The sequence below is a fragment of the Spermophilus citellus genome (genome assembly GCF_964194105.1).
Source record: "Spermophilus citellus genome assembly, chromosome: 3".
In the NCBI taxonomy this organism is placed as follows: domain Eukaryota; kingdom Metazoa; phylum Chordata; class Mammalia; order Rodentia; family Sciuridae; genus Spermophilus; species Spermophilus citellus.
The window spans coordinates 192,967,839-192,993,265 of NC_138184.1; the positions used below are offsets into that span (position 1 = coordinate 192,967,839).

Consider the following 25,427-nt stretch of genomic DNA (forward strand, 5'->3'; position numbering starts at 1 on the left):
GTTTTCTTCCTGACTCCACATTGTTTAATATGCATAATTCTCCTGTTGCCTAAAACTAAAATATTGCTGTTGATACCTATCAAATATTTATTAACAGAGGGAGAACATGAGGAATCTCAAGAATTGGCTATTAGATTAAGTTACTGTCACCAAATGTTTTCCTAAAGGGCCAGATAACAGACACGTTAGTCTTTGTGGACCAGAAGGTCTTTGTCGCAACTACTCAGTTCTGCATTTGTAGCATGAAGGCTGCCGTGGACAATAATATGTGAGCAAATGAGCAGGGCTGTGTTCCAATAAAACTTCATGTACAGAAACAGGCTGCCAGCATAGGCTATCAATATCACAGGGATCAAATCCTTGCTAATAAAATGTGCTCTGTGGACCAGCAGTATAAAGATCATTGAGAAACGGATGGAAATGCAGCAACACAGCCCCATCTCAGACCTACTGAGTCAGAATCTGAATTTCATCAAGATCCATAGGGGGTTCTCCTGCACATTAAAAAGTTTGAGTGCACTGGATCAAACAGTCACTCACAGTTACTGTAGCTCAGTAGGAACCAGGGGTTTGCACCTGATAGAGACAACATGTGGATTTATTGCCCCTCCTGAGGATGGTGCCTTCCTGGGCTAAACAACAAACACTTTCATGTAACAGTTCACTTGATTATGAGTCATGGAAACTTTTGATATTTATGAAGATTGATCTTCATACAGTGAAGTCTATTTAGGTATAATTTTGAAAACAGAATAAATCCATAGAAACTTTGGTAGAAAGAATATTGGCAATTTAAAGATTACCCTGAAAGGAAGTGCTGAACTTCAATCCAGGGGGAATAGTTTTAGGGAAAATTTGGAGATTATCTCCTTTATCATAACAAATAGTAGCAAAAGTTTAAAATATTCCAATGTGCTCACATTTTTCTTCCTCCTGTTTTATTAAGCCCATATAATGTATTAAGTACTTATTGTAAAATTGGTTGCAAACACTATGAAAACATCAAAGCTCAATACAGATTTGTCCCTTAGAAAACATTCATATTTTGTCAAAGAAATTCTACTTTAACTGAACTTTAATCAATACAACAATTCCATATTTTACAGCTCAATATTTTTAAGTATTTTATTATGGTACTTTTCATATATAAAGAGAAAAAAATCTTAAAATTATGAACACAACATAAGTCAATATATCTGTCAAAATATCACAACATACCTGTTAAAATATCAAAGGAGAAAAAGTATCTTCTTCCTTTCTGTTAGAGAAATATGAAAGAGTTCTAGACTTTACCACTGTATTTGTAAACAAAATACAAATTCTATTAAAGTGTTGGGTTTATTTTACTTAGAGATTTCAATAATCATGATCCAGTGCCTCTAAGATGACAGAATGTTCTATTGCCATGTGGATATATGCTGGTATTCAGATGGGCCTAATAATTTTTTAAGTATTTACATTTGGTCTCTAATGGTAGTCACAAGAGTTCACAATAGTTTATCTTATGTCTGATTAGTGTAAGATTAATTTCTCTGCAACATTAATTTTAATAGACAGTGATTTGTATTGTCTTCCATGTTTTCTCCCTTTACCTGGTATCCTAACAATTGACAATGCAGAGACCTCCCCAACATCAATGAATGACTTTAGCCATTGTTCTTACAAGCATATGTGGGGCTCAACCTATGCCCATTTAAGTCTTATGTTTTTCAGAAAGCCTCACTAGCATCCAAAATTACTTGCATGGATTTGCTTCATAATTTGTACCATAACACTAATAATTAGAAGAAAAAGAAGGCCCTATAAATTTTAGAAATAAAGTATAAATCTTTTAATAAATATTTTCATAAAGATACAGATTTAACATTATTTCCTAATAGCATAAGCAACCTTCATCCTTATTTCACCAGCCTCTCACAGTACTGACACAAATGATGCAGGTATCATGTTTCAGTGACCCTCAAAAACTATTGCTAGGAACTGTGAAGAGCAGCTACTGTCTTCTCAGTCAGGGACTCTAGAACACATGCAGGTGTGGACTTATTTCTATTAGAATTGGTGGGAACAGAAAAGATCCATCATCAAAAATTTAGAAAAGAAATACATTTTGAATGATTAAAAATATTAATATAATGCCCAATTTACAAATTGATTTTAGTTGAAGGTATTAAATTCAAGATATGTCTGGTAAAAATACTTATGAGCATGAGTAGAGTAGATTCTAAGGATAACCACTTGACTATTCAACTATAATATAACTGAACAAGTTACTTTTTGTAATGGATTCTAGCAGAGATTATAAAGGCTTAATCTTACAGGTTAATAGAACTAAACTGGAACAAGAAATTGTTCTTTATCATGGTGGCTATTTGAGGAAAAATGCTTAATTAAATCAAAGAGAAAAGGCAATAGAGTCTTATAAACAATTTGGAAAGGGAGTCCTAATTTCTCCCAAAACTTTTTCAGTTGGTAGAATTTATTTAATGTCTAATCCATTTCAAACTTTCAGCTCCTTGTTCCATAGCATGGATACACAGCTAGTAGTGCATTGGCAATTATCATTCACAACCAGGATTTTTTTCCCTTTTAAATGTAAAAGAGAGGCAGAGGTGAGGGACTGACTTTTCCTGAGGTAACCAGGCATTCAAAGAGCCAGGTAAAGAAGGAAAGGATGTCTAAGGACACTTAGGTACATAGAGAAAGTAATTGCCTAGGGTCTAATTTAAATCAGTTGTGGGTTCCAGCACTCTTTTCTCACATGGGCTCCCTGAGGGAGCACACTGGAGCTGATGAGGGAGAGACTAGGAAAATTTCCTGCAGCTACTATTCATGTCAGGTGTGACAGAAAAACGTCTGCCATTATCATTTAGTTCTCTATGCTCTGTCCCTGACACCTCAACTCATCTATCTACTTAATAATGTGGTTTTCAAACTAGGTCCACAAAGCCCCTCAGGCTTCACTGACAAAAATAGTCTCCAATATATCCCATGTACTTATTTGACTTCCTTTTCAGTGTTTTAGGATGAAAGGGTTCCACTGCTTTATATTTAACTGCCAAGAAAATAATTATTATTTGCAATTACAAACAATTAAAACATAAAAAATTTGTATTTTGTTGTCATCAGCAATCTCTGTGTAATATTTTACTTTCTGTCCTTTCTACAGTCTCTAAGCTCCTGTTCCTTCAAATGTCATGTCATAAAGCTGATTTCAGTGAAATAACTATAAAGGGATCATCTTGCTTATGTCTGTGGTAGTTGTTTCTTTATATATATAAACACAGAATTGTTCAATATTTATATTGTGCTACAATGTTTTGTGGTTCACAAAGATACAGAATGGCCTATATGAATCCAGACATAGATTCCCAATTTATTAGTAAAACTCTGCAAATCCAAGAATTCTAGAGAAGCTCCATATCACATTAGTTAATTCTTCTCACTCCTAAAATCTCTTATCCTATTTCAGAGTGTCATCAAAATGGTCAAGTAATAAACCAAGTCTTAAGCATAAGAAATATGTTTTGCATAAATGCATGAAGAAGACATTGTATGTTAGACATAAGCTGTATCAGTGGGCTCATCCAGTTCCAACAAATTTGTGTACATTTTAATTTTTTTTAAATGACAGCGGAATGCATTACAATTCTTCTTACACATATACAGCACAATTTTTCATCTCCGGTTATATATATAAAGTATGTTGACACCAATTCGTGTCTTCATACATGCACTTTGGATAATGATGTCTATCACATTTCACCATCCTTGCTAATCCCCTGCCCCCTCCCTTCCCTTCTCACCCCGCTGTCCTATCTATAATTTATTTATTCCTCCCAAGCTCCCCATGCCTATCCCACTATGAGTCAGCCTCCTTACATCAGAGAAAACATTCGCCATTGGTTTTTTGGGGATTGGTTAACTTCACTTAGCATTATCTTCTCCAACGCCAGCATTTTAAAATTTTTAAAGAAAAATTCTCACTTGTACTTGCCAACCATGTGTATCACATTTCTGAAGAGTTGCTTTGAAAGCCCATATATTCCTTATAGGAAATTTTAGGTACTCTGCATATAAAACAAAATTGACTCCCTTTGGTCTTTTAAATAAACATTTTCTTTAAATTCAAGAAATTTATCTACATTATAACTTTCCCTTCCCTTTGTTAAAGTTCATTTCTTGCTATTAAGTATGAAAAAAAATAAAGTCTCTTAAGATTTTGAGGTTTTTGTTTTGTTTTTTGTTTTTTTTAATTTTGGTTAATTTTTCATTTTCTTCTATATCTAGAAATGGACACAAAAAGTAACCACTTTTTTTATTTTAAAATCTTAGAATTCTGTATGGTTTAAAACATGAGCCCAATTTTAAATCATTCCAATTATAACCTATCTGGATGATCTATTTCTCACTGGTTCAGCAAGATGCTCTGGAAAAAATAAAATAATTATGGAAATGCAGCATCTGAGTCATTCTAGACATTCACAGTTCATATCAGGGGAAAAAATTTTTAAAAGGCCAGGTAAAGAAATCTGTTTGACTCAGTTGAACATAGCAGTTGTCTAACTTGCCACAGAACACTTTTTTTTTAAAATTAAAATTATGTTTAACTCCAATTAGAATCCAACAAACTAATGTTTAAACATCATTTTTGGAAATAGTTTTATGGCAATATTAGATTTTCATTGATTAAAAGAAAGATGCTGTGCATTGTATCATATTAAAGATAAATAACCTTAATAGTCTTCAAAGTTAACTTATTTCCCAGTTCTTTCTCTTGTAATCTGAAATCCCCATCAAATATATTTCTAGCAATTTGGGAGGCTGAGGCAGGAGGATCACAAGTTCAAAGCCAGCCTCATCAACTTAGCGAGGACCTAAGCAACTCAGCCTAAGAGTCTGTCCCAAAATAAAAAATATTTAAAAAGGGCTGCAGATGTAGTTAAATGACCTGGATGGGTTCAATCCCCAGTACACACACACACACACACACACACACACACACACACACACACACACATTTATACATTATATATATCTGTTTCCCCACCACCACCATGATTAATAAAACCCTATTGCTAGAGTGCTAGAATGGATTTTTTTACACTGCTTCTGATTTTTAATTCTGTATTGATTACTTAAATTGGGGGTTGGGAAAGTAATCAAATGCCTTAATCCATAAGGTGGTGGAAAGGTACCTTATCTACACATTCATAATTCCCAAGGTGTGTTATTTGGTTGAATAAGCAAACTATAGATATAAGTTGTGTGTCATATATATATATATATAAAATAAATAAACCTACTTAATCTACTTTACATACCTGAAAGTTCAGTGCATTTCTGACACTAACTACCTATAATAAGGGCAAGTTCCATAGGTTAAGGGCTCTGTACTTAGGACTGTTCTTACTCAGACATCAGCTGCAAGTTCAGGGATCCCTGAATTTACCTAACCTCTTACAAACTGGCTGATCTGAAATATGAAGCTTCCCTGTTTTCTTTGGGTGAAGTCAGGAGGCATCTCCCTCCCGGCACACTGATGTGTATTAACAAACAGAAAGCTCACATGAGCTTTTGTAACCATAGTTTTTACTGAGGTTTCATTTCAGCATAATTGAATCGTTGTCCATGTTGTGGAACTCACTCTCACCCTCACTACAGAGGTCAGTCAGATATCATGGGACTCAGTGCTCCAATCCCTGAATCACATGATTGGGATTTCTGGTGTGACCGGCCTCCTTCCTAAGATTTCTCTTTAGCATAAACTTGCATATGGTATGGCACACCATTAATAACAAGATAGTCCTCTCAGCAAATATCAAGGCTCGGAGGCTACCTTCAGGAACAAAGGTCAGCCAAATTATTCCTACAACAAAATGTTCTAGGTTTTCCTACCAGAAATGACCTTGATATAATAATAATCTCTCTCTCTCTCTCTCTCTCTCTCTCTCTCTCTCTCTCTCTCTCACACACACACACACACACACACATACACCATATATGAATCGAAATGTGCCTGGTCATTGGATAGGCTCACAGTATTGAAATGACAATAGTAACAAAATCCTACAAGCATTCATACTGATGTTGAAATTTTCTGAGAACATGTACAAGTACTTAGCAGATATGAAAGATGTTTTCATATGTATAAAAAACAAATAATCATAAATAAAATTATATTTAAAGTAGCATTTCATTAAAATTATGTAAATTCACCTGAGCATTTTACTGTGATATCACTATCCAATATTGATTCATAACTTTTCATTGAATATATGAGTTGCAGAAAACACTGAAATATTGGAGTTTGGTTATATACATAGTTGTTTGGTTACCCCAGGTTATCAAATTACCAATTCTTAATATGTAATTGCCAAAGAATATTCTGTCCAACTGAAAAGTTTTACAAAATGATTTTTTGTAAATTTTTCATACCCATGAGGACCACTGTATATAACAATCTATTTAAATTGTCTTGTTCCTGGTTGCAGTTATATGTTTATAGTACACATTTAAGTCAGAGAGACTTCTGAAGTTGCTTTTGAAATCAATCCAGATGTTTCAGATAGTGTGCCAGACTTACTCATTTACATAGTTGTAAATCAGAACTAACCAATATTGTCCATGTGCTTTCAAAATGAAGTTTTTAATCATAAGCAGCACAATTCACTAATTGTGAAGGTAGTTGGAAAGGTACCTTATCTACACATTCATAATTCAAGTAAGTGATGTGAATTCATATATCTCAAAGAAAATACTCCTCTATTTGACATTTTAAACTTGCCCATGTTGTGTATTTGTTTCAACCTGAAACAACAGTCAGAACAGATATAGAATGCAAAAATTATGATCAGAAGTCAGGAGTCTAATTTTCCCAAGTGTCAAATTCAGCATTGAACTGCTAAAAGTTTTAACATCCTCATTGTGAAGTCATTTATTTTATTCCAGCATTCCTCAGAAACCATAAATTGCTATAAGATGCTAGCAGTTTATTCAGCCTTAAAACATTTAAATGTTTCTCTGTCTTTCCATCCTCCATGGTTGTTTGGTGTTAATTGCCCTAAAAAAAAAAAAAAAAATCTTGGCAGAGAAGGCAGAGGAATGCTTATCTAGCAGTTCATCAGTAGCATTAAGGATTTTAATGGTGCTAGATAAACATGACAGGCAATTATTGAATGTTGTTACACATTGGGAAATAAAAATGGATGCTGAGCAATATACTCTTTTGCTATTTTTGTCTTTATCTTAGCTTCTAGTTTGTATCTTTTAACAATTTAATTGAGTTTCATTTGAGAGAGGTTTTCTGAGATATGCTATTGGAAAACCAGACATAAAGTTTTATACCTTCCTCCTTGGTAAAACAATGTGAAGTCATACTTGCTAAATCTCTCTAATGCCATCATAGATGAGCGACAAAATGGAAAGAAAGAACTCTTGCTCTCTGAGTAGTGGTATGAAAGATCTTGTGATTCGCTTTTCAGTTATAATTATTGAATAATAAAAGATTGGAGATTTACTTTTGGCAGTCGTTTTAGAGTTTTAAATGTAGAAAAATGGGATTCTTCTAGAAATATTTTAATAACTTATTATCATTAACTACTAATATTCTTTTGCCAAATCTACTGATAATATTTTTTAAATGATTGCTATTTTTTTTCAGTGTTGGAGATTGAACCTATTGGTGCTCTACCACTGATCTACAGCTCTTTTTTCTTTTCATTATGAGACAGGATCTTGCTAAGTTGCTGAGGCTGGCCTTGAACTTGTGATCCTCCTGCCTCAGACTCCCCAGTAACTGGAATTACAGGCATGTGCCAGTGCACTGAGCATGATTGTGATTTTTTTCTGAAATTCATTGTATATTTACAAATATCTTAAAATTATAATGATCACAGAATCTCATTGATTCGGCAATGACTTTAGACATTTTTACAGTTTGATTCCACTTATTTAGCTATTAAAATTAAGACAAATTTTACTGGCCCAATCAGGAATTGTTTTTTAAGCATCTCATACTATTTTAAAGAAATTTTTTACTGGCTCTGGTGTAGAATAAAGGAAATAGTACTTGAAATAAATTTCAACTAAAAATATTTGGGAGTGGAGATTTATTTTGCAATCTCAAAACACAACTAAAGTCAAAGTATGATCCTTTTTTAGTGCATTAGAGCTATTGGGATTCATTTTAACATGTTTATAAGTGTATATGACATAGTTTTCTCCTCCATCCCCAGTACTACTCTCTTCCCTCCCCTGCACTACTCTCTTCCCTCCCCTGCTCCCTTCCCCTGATCCTCTGCCTCTACTGATCTTCCTTTTGTTAGGTATTGAAAAATACCTATGATTCTTAAGATTTTAGTGAACATTATTGTAAAGTATTCCTTCAATTCTTTGTTGGACTCTCCTCTAGATCACTACCAATCCTTCATAGCCTTCTTCAATATCAGAAGTATATTCAAAACTCAACATTGGCATCTTCTTTCTGTCTTCAGTATTTCACAGCTGATAAAACCCAACAGGCATGTCTACCCTCAGGAGATTATTTGGGACTAATCCCCTCTTAAAAAACTCCTTCATTACAATCAGATTTCCATACCAAATTTGTGATCCCATTAAAAATATTTAATACTTTCTTACAATAAGATGATTAATATATATACCCTCTGACACATTAGTTCCTCTCCTAAGAATACTCAGAAAAAAAATGCATTCTTATGTTTACCAAAAGTTGTGTTCCAGAATGTTCATAGCATCACTATAAACAATAGCCCCTTAGCTAAAACCGCCTAAATACTCACCAATAATAGAATGAATAAATACACCATAGCATTTTCACACAATAGAATACATGATCCTCGAAAGCGCAACAACATGGATGACTCTCGCATCACAAAGAAGAGTGAAAGAAGGCTAGCACAAATGGGTATGCACTCTGTGGTTCTGTTTACATAAATTTAAAAAGTAAAACTATTCTACATTGTGAGAAGTCAGGATATCAGTTGCCCTCCTAAAAAACAAAGGTAGTGATCGGAAATGAACACAATGGACGTTGTTGGATCATAAGTTTCATGACATGCCCAGTGAACTTTATACCAATGAGAGATGCTCTTTTGGTTATAGGGACTATAATAAAAGTTAAAATAGATGATGTATATCATTAACAAAATATGGGAGATAATATAAAGATATGCCACAAATCTATTTCTCTTCCAGATTTTATTTGCTCTCCCTGTGTCTTACAAGAGTATTCCCTAACTTCAGTCCTACACACTCCCACATACTCAAATGAGTACAGGTGAAACTGGTGAACCCAGGAAAGGCTTAATGGACTGTATCATTGTCAATATCTTAGTTGAAACTATACTCTAGTTACCATTGAGGTAATTGGGAAAACATCTACAAAGAACTTTTGTCTTATTAGTGTTTCAATTACATGTGAATCTGCAACTAGCTTGACAAAAAAAAATTCAATTAAATCAGATCCTATCCTAGATGAACTATATCTGAATGTCTGGGGGTGGTAGAAGCCTATACTTTTGAAGTTTCCTAAGTAATTTATAGTTAGGCAGAATTAGGAAAATTGTAACAGTTGTCTAGCATTTTAAGAACAATTTAAATCCAGGACAAGTTGCTCAAAAGCTTATAGATTAAATTTGGCATTTTGTTTAAAAGTAGTCTGATTTTCCTACAGTTAAAGAAATGCATACTTTTTGCTTGCTTTTTAACTCTATTTAGAATAAAAAGAATAAAATACTTAGGAATTAACTTAATGAAATAAATTTAAGAGTTTATACTACAAAACTACAAAAAAAACTCATTGAAAGAAATTAAAGAAAACCAAATGAATAGAAAGAAATTTCATGTACGTGGATTGTTAAGACAATAATGCTCACAAGTTGATTAACGGATTTGAAACAATTGCTATTAAAATCCTAGTTGTATTTCCTTGCAGAAATTTACAAGCTGATTCTAAAATGCACATGAAAATATTAGAGTTTCAAATAACCAAAACTATTTTGACAAAGAATAAAATAGACTCATACTTCCTGTTTCAAAACTTAGCAAAAAGTTACAGTAAAGACAATATGGTGCTGGCATGAGAACAGAGACAGAGATAAATTGAATGAAATATAGAGCCTAAAAATAAAGCCTTATATCTAAAGTCAATTTCCAGCCAGGATGCTAAAGCAATTCAATAGAAAAGGATAAATTTTGAGCAAATGGGACCAAGATAATTCAATAACCTGATAGACTGAGACTGTGTCATGTCATGGTTATAGACATTGTCAATAACCACATACAGAAGAATAAATTTGTCCTTTATCATTATCATATACAAAATTAACTCAAAATGGTATATACCTGAATTAAGGCTAAAATTATAAAGTTGTCACTTCGGAAGTGTAAAACTTTATGACCTTAGATTAGGTAATGGTTTCATAGAAGTGATACCAAAATACAAAGAAAGAAAGCAAAATTAAATTGGTCTTCATTAGCATTTAAATCATTTGTTCTTGTGGCTGAAGATGTAGATCAGTGGTAGAGTGCTCACCCAACATGTGCAAGGCCATGGGTTCCATCCCCAGCACCAAACACACACACACACACACACACACACACACACACTTTCTAAAAATATTTTTGGCTATAGATGAACACAATATCTTTATTTATTTTTTTATGTGGTGCTGAGAATTGAACCCAGTGTCTCACACATGCTAGGCAAGTGCTCTACCACTGAGCCACAACCCCAGCCTCCCCACGCCCCCCCCACACACACACACTTATCTCTGTGGTAGAGTGCTTGCCTAGCATGCACAGGGTCCTGGGTTTAAACCCCATAACTGAATATAAAATTAAAATTAGACAGTAAGTTTGACAAGGTTTGGAACACTTACATATTGCTGGTAGAATGTAAATTGGTGCAGTAACTTTAGGAAACTAAAGTTACTTTAGGAAACTTAGTACTTTAAAAATTAAGTACTAAGCTGGGCACAGTGGCACATGCCTGTAATCCCAGTGGCTCGGGAAGCTGAGGCAGGAGGATCAAGAGTTCAAAGCCAGCCTCAGCAAAAGCCAGGCACTAAACAATTGAGTGAAACTCTCTGTCTAAATAAAATACAATACAAGGCTGAGGATGTGGCTCAGTGGTTGAGTGCCCCTGAGTTCAATTCCGGATACAAAAAAAAATTAAAGACTGTATAGAATTGCAATATTACTGAGCAATTTCACTCTCGGGGAAATAGAAACTTGTCCCTGTAAACTTTGTACACAAATTTTCATAGCATTATTCTTAATAGAGAAATGTAGAAACAAATTTCCATCAGCTGATGAATAGACAAACAAAATATGGTGTATCCATACAATGGGATAGTATTCAATCATAAAAAGAATGAATCTTTAATAAATCCTACAACAAAGATGAACTTTGAAGAAAATTAAACTAGGTGAAAGAAGCCAATCACAAAAGAACATACACTGTTTGGTTTGATTTCATTATATGAAATGTCCAGAATAGAAAATTTCATATAGACAGAAAGTAGATTAGAGATCAGTATGGGACAAGGAAAGGGGAAATAGGAATTAACTGCCAATAAGTACACTGTTTCTTTTTGGGTGAGAAAAAATGTTCTAAAATTAGATGGTGGTAATGATTATCCAACTAGGTACATATACTAAAATCCAAAACATGAGCTTATTTTTGTGGTAAATGAATTTTATCTCAAAAAAATTAAAGCTATGCAGAGTTCTCTAGTATAAATTATTTATTTTATAATTGTTTTCAAAACCAAATCCCTGCTATTGATGTAAATTGATAAGACCGACTTGTGCCAGGAGTGACCTGTCTCCATCGTCAGAATTATGGAGGAGGAGGGACAATAAGGAACTTGGTTCTTAACCAGAGGAATTTTGTTTTTTCTATATATTTGCCTTGAGAGCAATAGTAATGATTTGATATTGTGACATGCCAAGTTGGTAGTGAAGGATTGTTCAAGAAAAATATTCCCATTTCCCAAAACAAATCTGTAGACTATTAATTGAACTGACTGTGTGATTTGATGGAATGAGTATTGGACTAGACCCCAGAAAACCTTTCCCATCTCTTACTCTGTGACCTTGAACCTGTCAGTTATCTATCTGCAGTTGTTTTATTTTCTGGTCACTAAATATCCATATACATGCCCAATACATTTCTCAGATTTTTTTTCGAAAGAACCAAAAGGATATGAGATGTGAAGGTGCTTTGAAATTGACAGCACTGTAAAAATATGAGGCATTATTTATTTAACATCCTTCATTTTTCTTCCGATTTTATTTTCAAAGAAAAGGAAACATAAGGTGCTAAGTTAAATGGTCCTTTTCAGATATTGATTGAGAGGGGCTGGCTCTTCTTCTTGAGGAAGAATGTTGCATGGACTCAAAAACTGACCTTGTGTGACATTAACAGATAGGGTTTTATAGAAAACTGTTTTATGGGCTATTTTCTTTTAATGTACCATTCTGGCAGCCTGAGAGTGATGTGGCAGCAGACAGGTTATTGTCAATTAAACAAGAAAGCTGTCAGAAAGTCAGAAATGTTGAAATATGGTGAGCACAAATCCTAAGCAGATCATATGGCATCTGCTCAGCTGTTATTTGAACAGAGTCGCTCCATGTATGTGTCATTTTCCTGCAGGATTTAATTGAGCCCCTAACAATGGAAACATCCCTGCATTTGCATGCTGCTGTCAAATCAATCTTGGACCTTCTAAATGAGCTAGAACCGTGGGTAGTCATGGGAGAGTGGCAAGTGGAGGAGATGGTCTTTATCTCATTTTTCTCCACTCAGGATACATTGAAGAAGCCTGCATCATCCCCTGCCCCTCAGACTGCAAGCTCAGCGAGTGGTCCAACTGGTCCCGCTGCAGTAAGTCTTGTGGCAGTGGTGTGAAGGTTCGTTCTAAATGGCTGCGTGAAAAACCATATAATGGAGGAAGACCTTGCCCCAAACTGGACCATGTCAACCAGGTATTTTCCTATCATCAAGACTGTTGAGATATGTTTTAGATTCACAATGAATGATCTGTCATTTCTCCAAAATGGACAACAGTTGATAGTAGCTCCTGAATAAGAAGACTGATCCATTTAATCTTCAGAATGCCTAAGTCAATTACCCATACCTTGATAGAATCCCAAGTTAGATATGTTATCTTTGAATTCTCTGGGACTCAGTTCCCTGTAAGTGTACAGATATGGATAAAATTCAGCAGACAGAAGTAATACCTATCTTTGAAATGATGTCAAGGTATTTGAACTGTCATAAAATTATACCTAATTATACCTAACTCGTATGATAATATTGTGCCATCCTTACAGTCTTCCTAGATTCTCAAAAAACACATCGCGATTACAACTGATTAAGTTAAAATTGAAGAAAATATATAGGTGTAGGTCTAAAATTAGGAAAACTATGCTGTTAATCCACTTCAATTTGTTTGACATAAAATAAGTTGAGGGAAAAAAATGTGAAGATGCACGTGCCTGTAATCCCAGCAGCTCATGAGGCTGAGGCAGGAGAATCATGAGTTCAAAACCAGTCTTAGCAAAAGTGAGGTGCTAAGCAATTCAGTGAGACCCTGTCACTAAATAAAATACAAAATAGGACTGGGGATGTGGCTCAGTGGTCTAGTGCCCCTGAGTTCAATCCCCAGTACCAAAATATATAAGTCACTGTGAATACACTATCAATCTCATTAGTATCCAATTAAAAATTTTTTGAGTTTTATTAGCATTTGGATGCACACTGAGTTATCTCCTATCAATATTTATTATCTATACTCTATTGGAAATAAAAAGTAAACAGGCTAATTGGGGAGTTGTTACTAATTTAATGTAAATTAATGTATCCTATAATTATTATGTTTTATGTACATGTGAATTAAGAAAGAATGAATTTCATATAGTATGCGCTGATGTGTATTTGAATTTAAGTCACAACAAAATTAATCAAGTCCTTAGATATGTGGAAATGTTTCATACAGACATAGACTACCTAATTTTATTTTCCAAACCTATAGCTCAGCAGTATACACACTTTTCTTTCTAAATTAATCTAAATTTGTTCATAACAATAGAATCACACTGAAGAGAAAACTGAAAAAAAAACCTTTTGAATAAATAAATAAAGATAAAGATCGTGGAAAATTCAATTCCACAAAAAGTATTCTCAAAGCATCCTGGTTTTTCCCAAGTTGCTGAATATATTCCTTATATTCTCGAGGGGGGATTAAATACTCCACTGCTGCCACCTACTGGTAGTTGAGCTTCCCTGTCATTGGACATTTTGTATTTCTCAGTAGCTAGAAAATATTTCCAAAGAAGAAAACTGAATTCCATGACTCTAATTATATAGATATGAAATGGAATAATTAAACTGAAATGTTTATAATATAAAAGAATGTTTCCTTACAAGTTGTGAAAATTTGACTTTTCAATAGTAAATCTTAATTTTAATAAATTATCATCCATGGTCTAATAAAGAAATTCTGCACATATTTGTATACATTTCACATTAGAGAGCTTGTATGTGTATGTGCAGCTAGTCAGATCTTCAATTAAAGTAAGTTTGTTCCCCTCAACATTTTCTTTAATAATAAATTTCCAAAGATTCAAGGCCTCATGCAATGTTGTCTTTGCTATGAAAAGTATTTTAGCCTGAAATCCTTTTGCTGTGACTTTTCATCTCTGATGTAATCTGACACAGAATTTAATAGGACATTTGTGTACTTGTTCTCAGCTTACTGGAGGCATATCAAGATTAACAGAAAAAAAAATCAAAGCTAAAACAAGAAATAATAGATTTTTGAACATGTGACTTTGAGCACAGATGTTCTACATAAAAAATAGAAACTTCTAGGTATACATGCATTAATAAGATATTTAGGGAAAGTAAAGAATATGCAAAGCTTTTATTAATATTAGAAACTGTATATACTATAGATTCTTTTACTAGATTTATACATTACTAAATAAAATAAAAGGCAATCCATTGACTTAAAAATGGTCTCTGAGGGCTGGGGCTGTGTCTCAGCAGTAGTGCACTTGCCTGGCATGTGTGAGGTACTGGGTATGGTTTTCAGCACCACATATAAATAAATAAAATAAAGGTCTATCAACAACTTTTTTTAAAAAAGTTTTTAAAAAATGGTCTCTGAGAGCTAAAAAAGAAAACAACCTAAAAAAAAAAAAGACAAAGAAATAAAATGGTCTCTAGGGTACCATTCTCCAGTTGAGGAGCAAAATCTTCAAATCTTCATTTCCTGAAAGATAGATGGATTATTGATTAAGACAGATCAATGAATAGATGGGTCTATAGATAGATCAATATGCAGATATTAGTCCATTTATAAGCTGGATCACAAGGTATTTTCAATAACATGTCAACTCCCTGTGATATGTGTGTTGAGGTTGACTTTGCTTTCTGAGATTTCTTCATCCTGATCATCTAATCCTTTCCTTGGCTGTGTGTCTGCAAGACTCATTTGCACACCTTACTTTTCAGCAATAATGAGTGGTTGGTTTTTCTCTTTTATAACCTAAGAAAAAAATGTTCTAATCCTTTACCAAAAAAAATAAGCTTTTATATATAAGCAATCATACTTGAAATTTAGACCATGAGTTCCTTTCATGATATACTGATATTTTTACTTTGTTTCTCTCCCTTTTCTTCATTCCTGTTGAATGTTGCTTCTAGGCACAGGTAAGTTAAACTTCTTGGTTCATAACAAAGTACTTTTTAAAAATTCCTGATTTCTTTTCCTGCCATTGTCTTTTATGTTTTACCAGAAGGAAATATCATGTTTTTCATTAATTTTTCCCATACCTATTCCTTTTATATTTCCTAGCATAGCTACCTGTGTTTCCTCATTTTATTGTCAGGGCCTGAGGGGAATTAGGAACAAGCTTCACCTCACTTTGACATAGCAGTGATACCTCTTACTAATGTTCTTGTGCATCTCAGAGAGGGACAAGGTGGAGGTGGGCCAAACATGGGTGGTTAGAGGTTACTCTGCACTGATTTCTATTCACTTCAAAGAAGGACATTAAAATGAAAGCCATTGCCAGGTTCCGTGGTGCACTGTAATCCTAGCAGCTGGGGAGGCTGAGGCAGGAAGATGGTGAATTCAAAGCCAGCCTCAGCAAAAGTGAGGTGCTAAGCAACTCAGTGAGACCCTGTAGCTAAATAAAATACAAAATAGGGCTGGGATGTGGCTTAGTCATCAAGTGCCCCTGAGTTCAATCTCTGGTACCAAAACAAAAGAAAAAAATGAAAGCCATCAAAGGGTTAAGAAGAAAAGCAGGTCCCCTTTAACTTTCCCCTTCCCCAGGAGTTGCAGTGTTTAATATTAGTCCTGTTTTAATATGCACCCAGATATGAATGTGGTGACTTGTGGAAGTGACTAGTTTTATTCCAACAATGCATATTTTCCATCCCTATTTAGGATAGATTCACTTCACTCACTTTTAAGTGAGTTTTTAATGCAATAAAATTTGCACAAAAACAGAATACCAAAAGGCTACTTAAATCAATGTTTTCTAGAATTAGGTTCATAAAACATTTATCTGAAGTTTATGTGTGTGTGTGTGTGTGTGTGTGTGTGTGTGTGTGTGTGTAAAATAGGACATAATGAACTGTCACAGATTATGAAAATATTTTAAAAGGTTTTTCCTTACTGGTTGTATCAGCTTGGTGGCAATGGATTATAGTCCATATATGTTCTTTAGTTATTTCTCTCATTGAGAGTACTATATAATTGGTTCATTGTAGAAAAATTCCTGAAACCAAACATCACCCCCCCGACCCATGGGGCTGAATGTCTTCATGGAACCAGAGCATGGGTAATTTTCTTTGTTCCCTCACTGCTTTGGGCTCTAGCTGTGTATAATATGATCCCAATTATAGACCTTGCTTCCAAATTCTAAAAGGTTGAAGATTAGCCTTAAGATGGCTTTATTTTATGTTATCTATCTTTTAATTTAGCTGTCTGTATGAAAAACAAAAAAAAGTGTAACTCTCATTATTGTATGTATTTATCTGAAAAACAAGCATATATATATATATATATATATATATATATATATATATATATATATTTGGAAAACAGATATTTATATACTCTTTTCATCCATTCATTTTATTTGACAAATCTCATTGAGTGCCTAACATATAAGCAGGCTGAGCTAAGTATTAAAGACACATAAAATTGTGAACAAAACAAATGTTCCAGAAAATTACAATACAGTGGAGGAGGGGTCAGTACAGGAAAATACATATCGAATCTGGTCCAGTGAGTCAGATATATACTGACCATGCAATGGAAGAACAGCAATGCAACACAGCCAGCCCTTCCCTTTTCCAGAATGCTCATGGAACTCCCTCTGTTTCTATTTCCAAATAATGAACAATAAGAGGGAGGAATGGAAGTTGCTTACCAATGAAATAATGATAGCACTGCTGAGATGATTCTCCTGCTCACCCTTCTTGGATTCCCTGAGGTCAACTGAGAACCATGTGTATTTTAGGTGTACGAGGTTGTCCCATGCCACAGTGACTGCAACCAGTATATATGGGTCACAGAACCATGGAGCGTCTGCAAGGTGACCTTTGTGAATATGCGGGATAACTGTGGAGAGGGTGTGCAAACCCGAAAAGTGAGGTAAGGCTGAACTTGATTGCATAGAGAAGCCAGACTAAGCCATCTCCCAATCTCACATGTGCCTACAATGAGTACTCACACCTCCCCAGTACCTGGATAAAATTGTCTTTTGTTCTTAGTGAGTCTGTGTTCATGGAAAACTTCAAGAGTATCTGCTTCAAGCAGCAGTTCATTATGTTCTCGTTTTCTGACTTAAAAATCATTTTACATTGAGATACACTTGAGGAGAAGCACATTGAAAGCAAGCTGAACTAATGCAGACTTTCAGCCCAAATAACTATTCTCCTAAATAGATTTCTAAGCACATTTTTAAAAATAATCTGTTTTAAATTATTGCTCTTTTCTATGAAACTAGCTATTTTGAATACTCTGAAGTCATCTAGGGAGCATCTTCCTGCAAGTCCTGGCTTGTATTGCCTCTCATTTGCTCTTCTTTAGCCATGCTGTCCAGTAGGGTGACCACTAGTATCTATTTCAATTTCAATTTAAACTAATGAAAATTAAATAAAGTTTCAAATGCATTTCCTCATTCACACTAGCCATATTTCAAGTACTCAACAGTCTCTTGTGCTTATCTGTTTGATGTACATATATAGAATATGCCTGTCATCATAGAAAGTTCCACTGGGCAATGTCATTCTATTCTATAGCACCCCACATAACCCTATGTTGAAAAGATCCATTTACATGTCTACTGTATTTATTGAACTCTAAGGGGTTCTCTGAGGACTGTCATATTCATAAGAATATGAATACCCTGATATCTAACACACATTTGATATTCATTAACTCTTCCATACAGCATCTGTCATATGATGGTTAAAGGTTCTAGAATCTTAGGGAACAAGTGTGTGAGGTTTTATCATCTCCATTTTATAGATTAGATTCCAAAGTTCTAAGTAACTAACATCCATCTAGTGAAGAGACAGAGTTTGAATTCAAACTCAAGTCTTCTGTCACTCTCTTTATATATCTTTCTTCTAACCCTGCTCAGAGAAACACAGTAAAGACAAATTTAAAAAACAAATCCAGAACCTGGCAATATATGTTATGAAGTTCATTCTTACCTATAATTTAACTTTTCATGAATTTGATTGATGTTTCTTAATCTGTTTCAGTGGGAAAGTAGAACAGATGAACATATATATCATAAAACTTTCACATATAAACCAATATGTAACTTGGTTTCTAGTAAATAATTTTCTATTTTATTTTCAAAAGCACATCTGAAATCTCAATTTATATTTCTCTGAGGAATTTAATAAAGGTTAACTGGAGATGGAGAAGGGGTAGAGAGGTAATTAATAGATAAGGAAATAAGAGGATTCTGTTTTCTATCATTATATTTCCATATTTAAAATTTTATCTCAAAATTTTAAAATATTTTAATGACTACATTTGAATTCTATTGCTTGAATGTGCCACAATTGCTAAAACACTTTTGTTGGCATTTAGACTATATATGTTTTATTTTTTATAAATAAAATCAATTTATATCACCCTATAATACAGAACAAATATTGGGATCAAGTTTTCGAGCATCCTTAAGAATTTGATCCAATTGGTTATTTGTTAGTAAAACAAACAAAATATATTCAATTACAGAAGAACTGCTAGTTTTTTTTTTTCCCTAAACTACCTGTATATGCTTCACCTCTCTTTGTGTTGCAACATATATTCTCAACATTTCCAGATACTCTTGAAAGAAAGTAACTTTTCAGATCAATTTGTTTTTTGAGTAAACATCTCTGATGCAAATAGGGAAGGAGGTCAGTATTGACTGTAATCTCTGATTGTGTAATAATGTTCCTATTTGTTACTGATTGAGTAGTACACCTCCCTAACTTGATCCTCTGTTAATTAAGGTCACAGTATCCTGCTTAACTGCAAACATGGGTGACATTTCAGGATAGTGGAGTCTATAAAGGAGCAGGTTTAACTGTATCTAGTCTCAGTATTCCTCTTTTAGGATTGAGTGGCTTATCAAGAATGGGTGGTAGAAATGGTTTGCTTTGTAGGAAGGGGTAGTCTTTCAATGACAATTTTTTTAGATTTTCCAGGACATGATGACAATTAAAAAATGAATAAATAAATAAGCAAGCAAACCAAACAGATTTTGTTACCTTTACTGTTGTGAGCCTCTGGCCCCTCCTTTCATTTCAATCCCTTGGTCCCACATTATGGATTTCTAATACAGTTCACTATTCTCACAATGTTACTCTCACTTAGAAAGTAAGGCTAAGTATTTGAAGAAAATGGATGAATTCAAAATGCCTGCCTTCAACACTCAAAACTTGATTCAAATATTTATTTTGTATTCTAGGGTGATTAAAAAATTGTTGTTACCAAATAAAACAAAATAAAACCTTTATATAGTTTGAGTGCAAACAACAAGGGTGTTTTAGCAATTTTGGAACATTCAAGCAATGGAATTCAAATTTAGTCATTAAAATATATCTGAGAAAAATATTTTATGACATAAGATGTTCATAATGTATTGACTTTTCTTAAGTGATACAAACAAATAGTAGGGAAAGTTTGCTCCCATTTTGTGGAATGAAATATATGTTTAAAATAATAGTCCATTGATCGATACATAAATTCTGTTAAAAGTGATAATCTGTGATGGAATTATGAGAATTTTTATTATTCTGATTTTCCTAAAATGAATATATTTTATGTAATAAAAAAATAAAGGAGAAGAAAAATCTTTGAAAATGAAGTTTTATGTATATGACTACTAAATGGAGTATTGGACATCTGTTCTTAGCTATGGATCAATAGGTAATTTTACAAGTTAATCCTTGTGCGTTGTGTCAGTACCTACAATGAATTTGTGATCTTTTCTTAGTTTGAATACAGCTTTTGAGCATAGAAATGCCTTGTCTGCCTGTAACCTCTCCAAACACTTTAGAAATGATATTAAAGGAAAACTTTTTCATAGGAAACTAAAATTCTTCCAAAGGGATGTATAATTTGATTTTTTCCAATAATGAAATCATACAAATATCTACCTATACATGTTTTCATATGCTTTTATATTTTTATTCAGTATGCAAAAAAATTGCAGAAGTTGGTGTTTTATGGATATTTTTTAGGATACAAACTCGGTTAAGACATGACCAATGACAGTTTTACAGTCCTTGAATAAACCCCAGAACGAAAGGACATTTCTCTTAAATTTGGCAGCAGTCTATCTAAAAGTGATTCTGCAAAGCAGATTTGTGAAGATGCAATGTTCCTACTGGTTGTAAATCCCTAGGAAAAGTTTGGATTCAAGGTATAATTTGTGATGTAACTCAATGGACAGCTTAACACATTGCAGTGGACTGAGAGGCTTAAGAGCTCAAGTCTTCCTTTTCGTCTCCTCTGATGCAGTTCTTTTTCCAAACCCATTAATTTGGTTGACCTTTTCCAAGTTATAGATGAGAGAGAACGTTTTTCCCTTCCATTAATAAAATGGACAGAGAGATTATTAACTATGTAAAAATGAAGACACATTCCCAAGAGTAAAGAACCCTACATGAATGCTTGCAGTAGAATAAAATGGAATAAAAGATTTGAATTTGTTTTGTTAAAAAGAAAACTAACAATTTAAAAATATATCAAGACACAGGAAGATCCAAATAACCAGATTTAGGGAATTTGTGCTTTTACAATTATAATTGTCCTTTCTCTTCTGGCTTTCTTTTCAGGTTAGCAGCAGATGGGAGGCTAAAATTACTTTTAGAATGACAAAACAAATTGATAAATGCCTCTAGTTATCTTTGAAAACACATCATGAAACCTCTTGTATAGATTTGCCACATGCCTAGTCCTGCATATAGAATGAGTTCTACCTTCTCTATAGAATCCATTATTTTTATTGATATACCAAAATTGTAACTTCTTCCGTATATTTTTTAATTATGCAGAAGTACTACAACATTTGGGGTGGCAGAGATTCTCTTAAGTCTTCAGTTTTGGAGAATGTGACTCATTAGATACAAAACTTCCTGCCCCATGATGATGTCTTCAGGAATCCCATCTGTCCCCTGGGTTAGCCATTATCTAATTGCACTGGTTTCTTCACTTATACATTTTCTTCTAGATGCATGCAGAATACAGCAGATGGCCCTTCTGAACACGTGGAGGATTACCTCTGTGACCCAGAAGAGATGCCTCTGGGTTCCAGAGAGTGCAAATTACCTTGCCCTGAGGACTGTGTAATATCTGAATGGGGTCCATGGACCCGTTGTGCTTTGGTAAGATGATCCATTATATTATTAAAATAGAATTTGTTTAATCCCTTAACACTAGAGCTTTAAAAATATTAAGAAAACAATAATAATGACAGCGTAAAAAAAAATTGTGTGCCATGTTTACCAAAGCAAGGTGTGTTTTCTTGGCCACTTCACTGTATAACTGTGCTATAAAAGGTCAGCAGTACTTCCTCTTTCACTAAAACAGCTCCACCTCTTGCAAGCCCCTGCTCCTTCTAGACCCAACTTTCTCTCTCAGCACTCCATGCTTTCAGTTTGCTTACAAATACATAGCCTGTTAAAAGATAAGATGGTGATAATGATGCCTGTTAGTAAAAGGGGAAAAGAATGAAGCTCTTAGAAAGGTATTTTAATGGTGTCAGTTTACTGCCATTTTTTGCTTTTTGCCCAGTCCATTTTATTTAAATCATAGGAATAATTGTTCACATAATTGGAGTATTACAGCAGTTTTAACACTAAAAAGCAAAAGATCCTGGTAAGAAACTGAGTAGAAAGAAGAAAGCTACATATCAATGAGTCTCTTCCACACACTGAGTCTGTGTCTCTTTGTGTTTGGAAAGCCAGCTGAGAGTTCCAAATCACACAAGCTCCTGGGTTTCAATAGCCATAGGGGCTCTACCATGGTACTCCAGGAGGGGAGTCATTTTAAACAGCATTGGCTACTTAGATAGGAAACCTGGCTTATCCTTGGGTACCTCTGTATAGCTGTATCATTCAAAACTAGCATCAAAAGCAAGGGAAAGGTTTTGTGACTCTCACAACCCAATCATTTCTCCTCTGAACCTTCTTACATCAATGTGGAATTAATTTATTGAAATACAGTAATATAGAAAATTATTAGTGCATGTTTTCCAAAGAGAAATTGATTTTCCATCTCAGTGTTAAGATTATTCAAGATGCTGATGGATAACCAACTTATACAGCAGCAGCAAACAGTTGACTTCAGTACAGTTAAAGTACAATCAAGAATCAACTCTTTTTTACAAAAGTACACAAATTAATTTCCCCTTTAATTCTTGCTTTAGTTAGCAATTTTGCTGCTATGAATAAAAGACCCAACCAGCACAATTATAGAGGAGGAAAAGTTTATTTTAGGGCTCACAATTTCAGAGGTCTTAGCCTATAAAAGGCTGGTTCCATTCCTTTGGGCTCAAAGTGAGGCAGTACATCATGGCGGAAGAGTGTAGTGGAGGGAAGCAGCTCACATGATGACCAAGAAGAAGAGAGAGAGGTCTCCACTTGCCAGATACAAATATATACCTCTAAGCCATGCCCCTAATTCCTACATCCTCCAGCCACACCCTACCACTTCAGTTACCACTCAGTTAATCCCTATCAGAGAATTAATTCACTGATTGGGTTAAGACTCTCACAACCCAATCATTTCTCCTCTGAACCTTCTTACATTGTCTCACATGTAGAACTTGGACACTGCACATGGACACCACACATCCAAATCATAACAATTCTATAGCATTAGATATGAAGTTATGCCAAATACCTGGATTACCTGCTACAGTGTCACTGTGTCTATAATTGTAAGATTCTTATTGCCACAGATCTTACTGAAAAAAGATTCCATTTTACAAAATAGGGAATGTTGAACCTTGACTGCTTCTTAAACTCATTAACAGAGATTCTAACCGCAGGAACACTTAAACTGTTAACTATGTCCATTTGGTTTCTATTTTAAGTGACCAAGTGACCATATGTAAAAGAGAGTTAGCAAAACATGTTATGTTCCTGAGATTATGCCAATAGATGTTTGAAATGAGAATAAAATTCAACTAGTTGAATAGCTGTGTTTCTTGGGTTTTATATTTTTAATGTATCTTGTTCCATCATGTAGGCCTATGTTAAGCAAACACTGATTAACCATTGCCGTCTCTGACAAACTATGTTAGGTATAGAGAATGCATAGGTAAATAAGATGAAGATTTCTTAATGTACACAGGACACACACACACATTTTATACAAATAGTGGTGCTGCCAAATACAATGGGAGCAGAGGAGGAGAAAGCAATTCATTTTGGCCTAAAGAAATCCAAGGAAACTTGTCCTTAGCGACTTCTTATTCTTAGAAATCAAATGTTTTCAGAAGACTGTATCGGTCCATAGAATTGCAAGCCAGTCTTTATAGAAGCTAAATTGCATTTGTGTGCATGCATATGCATGCGTTAGGAAAACAAAAGCCAATGATTTCTAGATAAAGTTGTCCTTAAAGTATTTCTTCAAGAAGTATGTGTGTGTGTGTGTGTACAGAAATTTATGTGTGTGTATGATATTAGCATTCTGTATTAATAAATGTGAGCATATTCATGTGTTTGGAATATGTTATCAGTATTTGACACATAGAATCTTAAGCATCTTACAGCTAGATGGAACTTCAGAAACACAACCAAAACTTTCATTTTTACATGGAAAACTGAAGCATAATGAGATTAACTGATTTGTTCAAGTTAGCCAGTGTCCCAAATGTTCTCATGCCCCAGTGTGCTCCCTAATATGCTATCTGTCCTGTGCCTGAGAGTTCACCATTCTGAGGAGTCCTGTTGTTCTTTGTAAGCCTTGCAATCAAAGCAGCTTCCGCCAAAGGTCAGCAGATCCCATCAGACAACCTGCTGATGAAGGAAGATCCTGCCCAAATACTGTGGAGAAGGAACCCTGCAACCTGAACAAGAACTGCTACCACTATGATTATAATGTAACAGGTACGGGGTAGCCACCTCACCACGGAACAAAAGGCCAAATCCCTCTGCCAACTCAGAGGCAAGCCAGTCAGTGTAGATCATGTCCATCTGTGTGCCTCTCGGATGTCAACTTATCTCCCAGAAATAATTAGTTGTTAAATGACAGAAAGATGTATCTGTTTTATTTTTTAGTAGACATTAAGATATAGAGAATAAAAATATCACATAGACCTTGGCCCATAAAGTAGGTTGTGAATATTCTAAGCCATCTTATTTAATACATCCTCCCACTGTGGGAAGGTGTAATTAAAAGAAATATTTTTAGCACAGATATCAGATGCATTAAAAGATGTGTTTCTTTTGCAAAAGATGTTTAATTGCTATAATTAACTGCAGCAACAATTCTTGGGGTATGTGGATCATTTATAAACATAATTAGTTTTATATAAAAATGTCATCAGTCTTAACCTGGCCAAAGAATATAAATTAGCATTGTCAAAAGTAGAGAAATAGATGAATATTTTTCAGAAAAATAGGCATTATAAATTTCATTTTCCCTCAAATTCATTTAATATCATCAAGACACATATATGAAGAAAATATTTCATTGGTTCATATGATTTGGAACAACATCAAAGCTAATTTTGGAATTTTTCCTGGATAATTTCCACACTGAAATCCTCAAGAAATCTTACCATAACACGTAGCTGTCATATTGGCTCTTTGTTTCTTTTGATTTTCATTTTCAATTTCCTTTATAACACAAAGACAATCAAAG

The 25,427-nt window shown here is 34.2% G+C and overlaps 2 protein-coding genes across 3 annotated transcripts in view; one reads left to right on the forward strand and one right to left on the reverse strand.

Annotated features, from left to right (window-relative positions):
* Positions 1–25,427, forward strand: part of THSD7A (thrombospondin type 1 domain containing 7A) — a 394,233-nt gene that overhangs the window by 337,500 nt on the left and 31,306 nt on the right. The window contains exons 14-17 of the mRNA XM_081283672.1: positions 12,830–13,008; positions 17,563–17,696; positions 21,787–21,940; positions 24,526–24,670. Coding sequence (XP_081139798.1) covers positions 12,830–13,008; positions 17,563–17,696; positions 21,787–21,940; positions 24,526–24,670 — 612 coding nt within the window. The remainder of the gene's footprint in view (positions 1–12,829; positions 13,009–17,562; positions 17,697–21,786; positions 21,941–24,525; positions 24,671–25,427) is intronic.
* Positions 1–25,427, reverse strand: part of PHF14 (PHD finger protein 14) — a 604,994-nt gene that overhangs the window by 169,765 nt on the left and 409,802 nt on the right. The gene's annotated exons all lie outside the window — the stretch shown is intronic.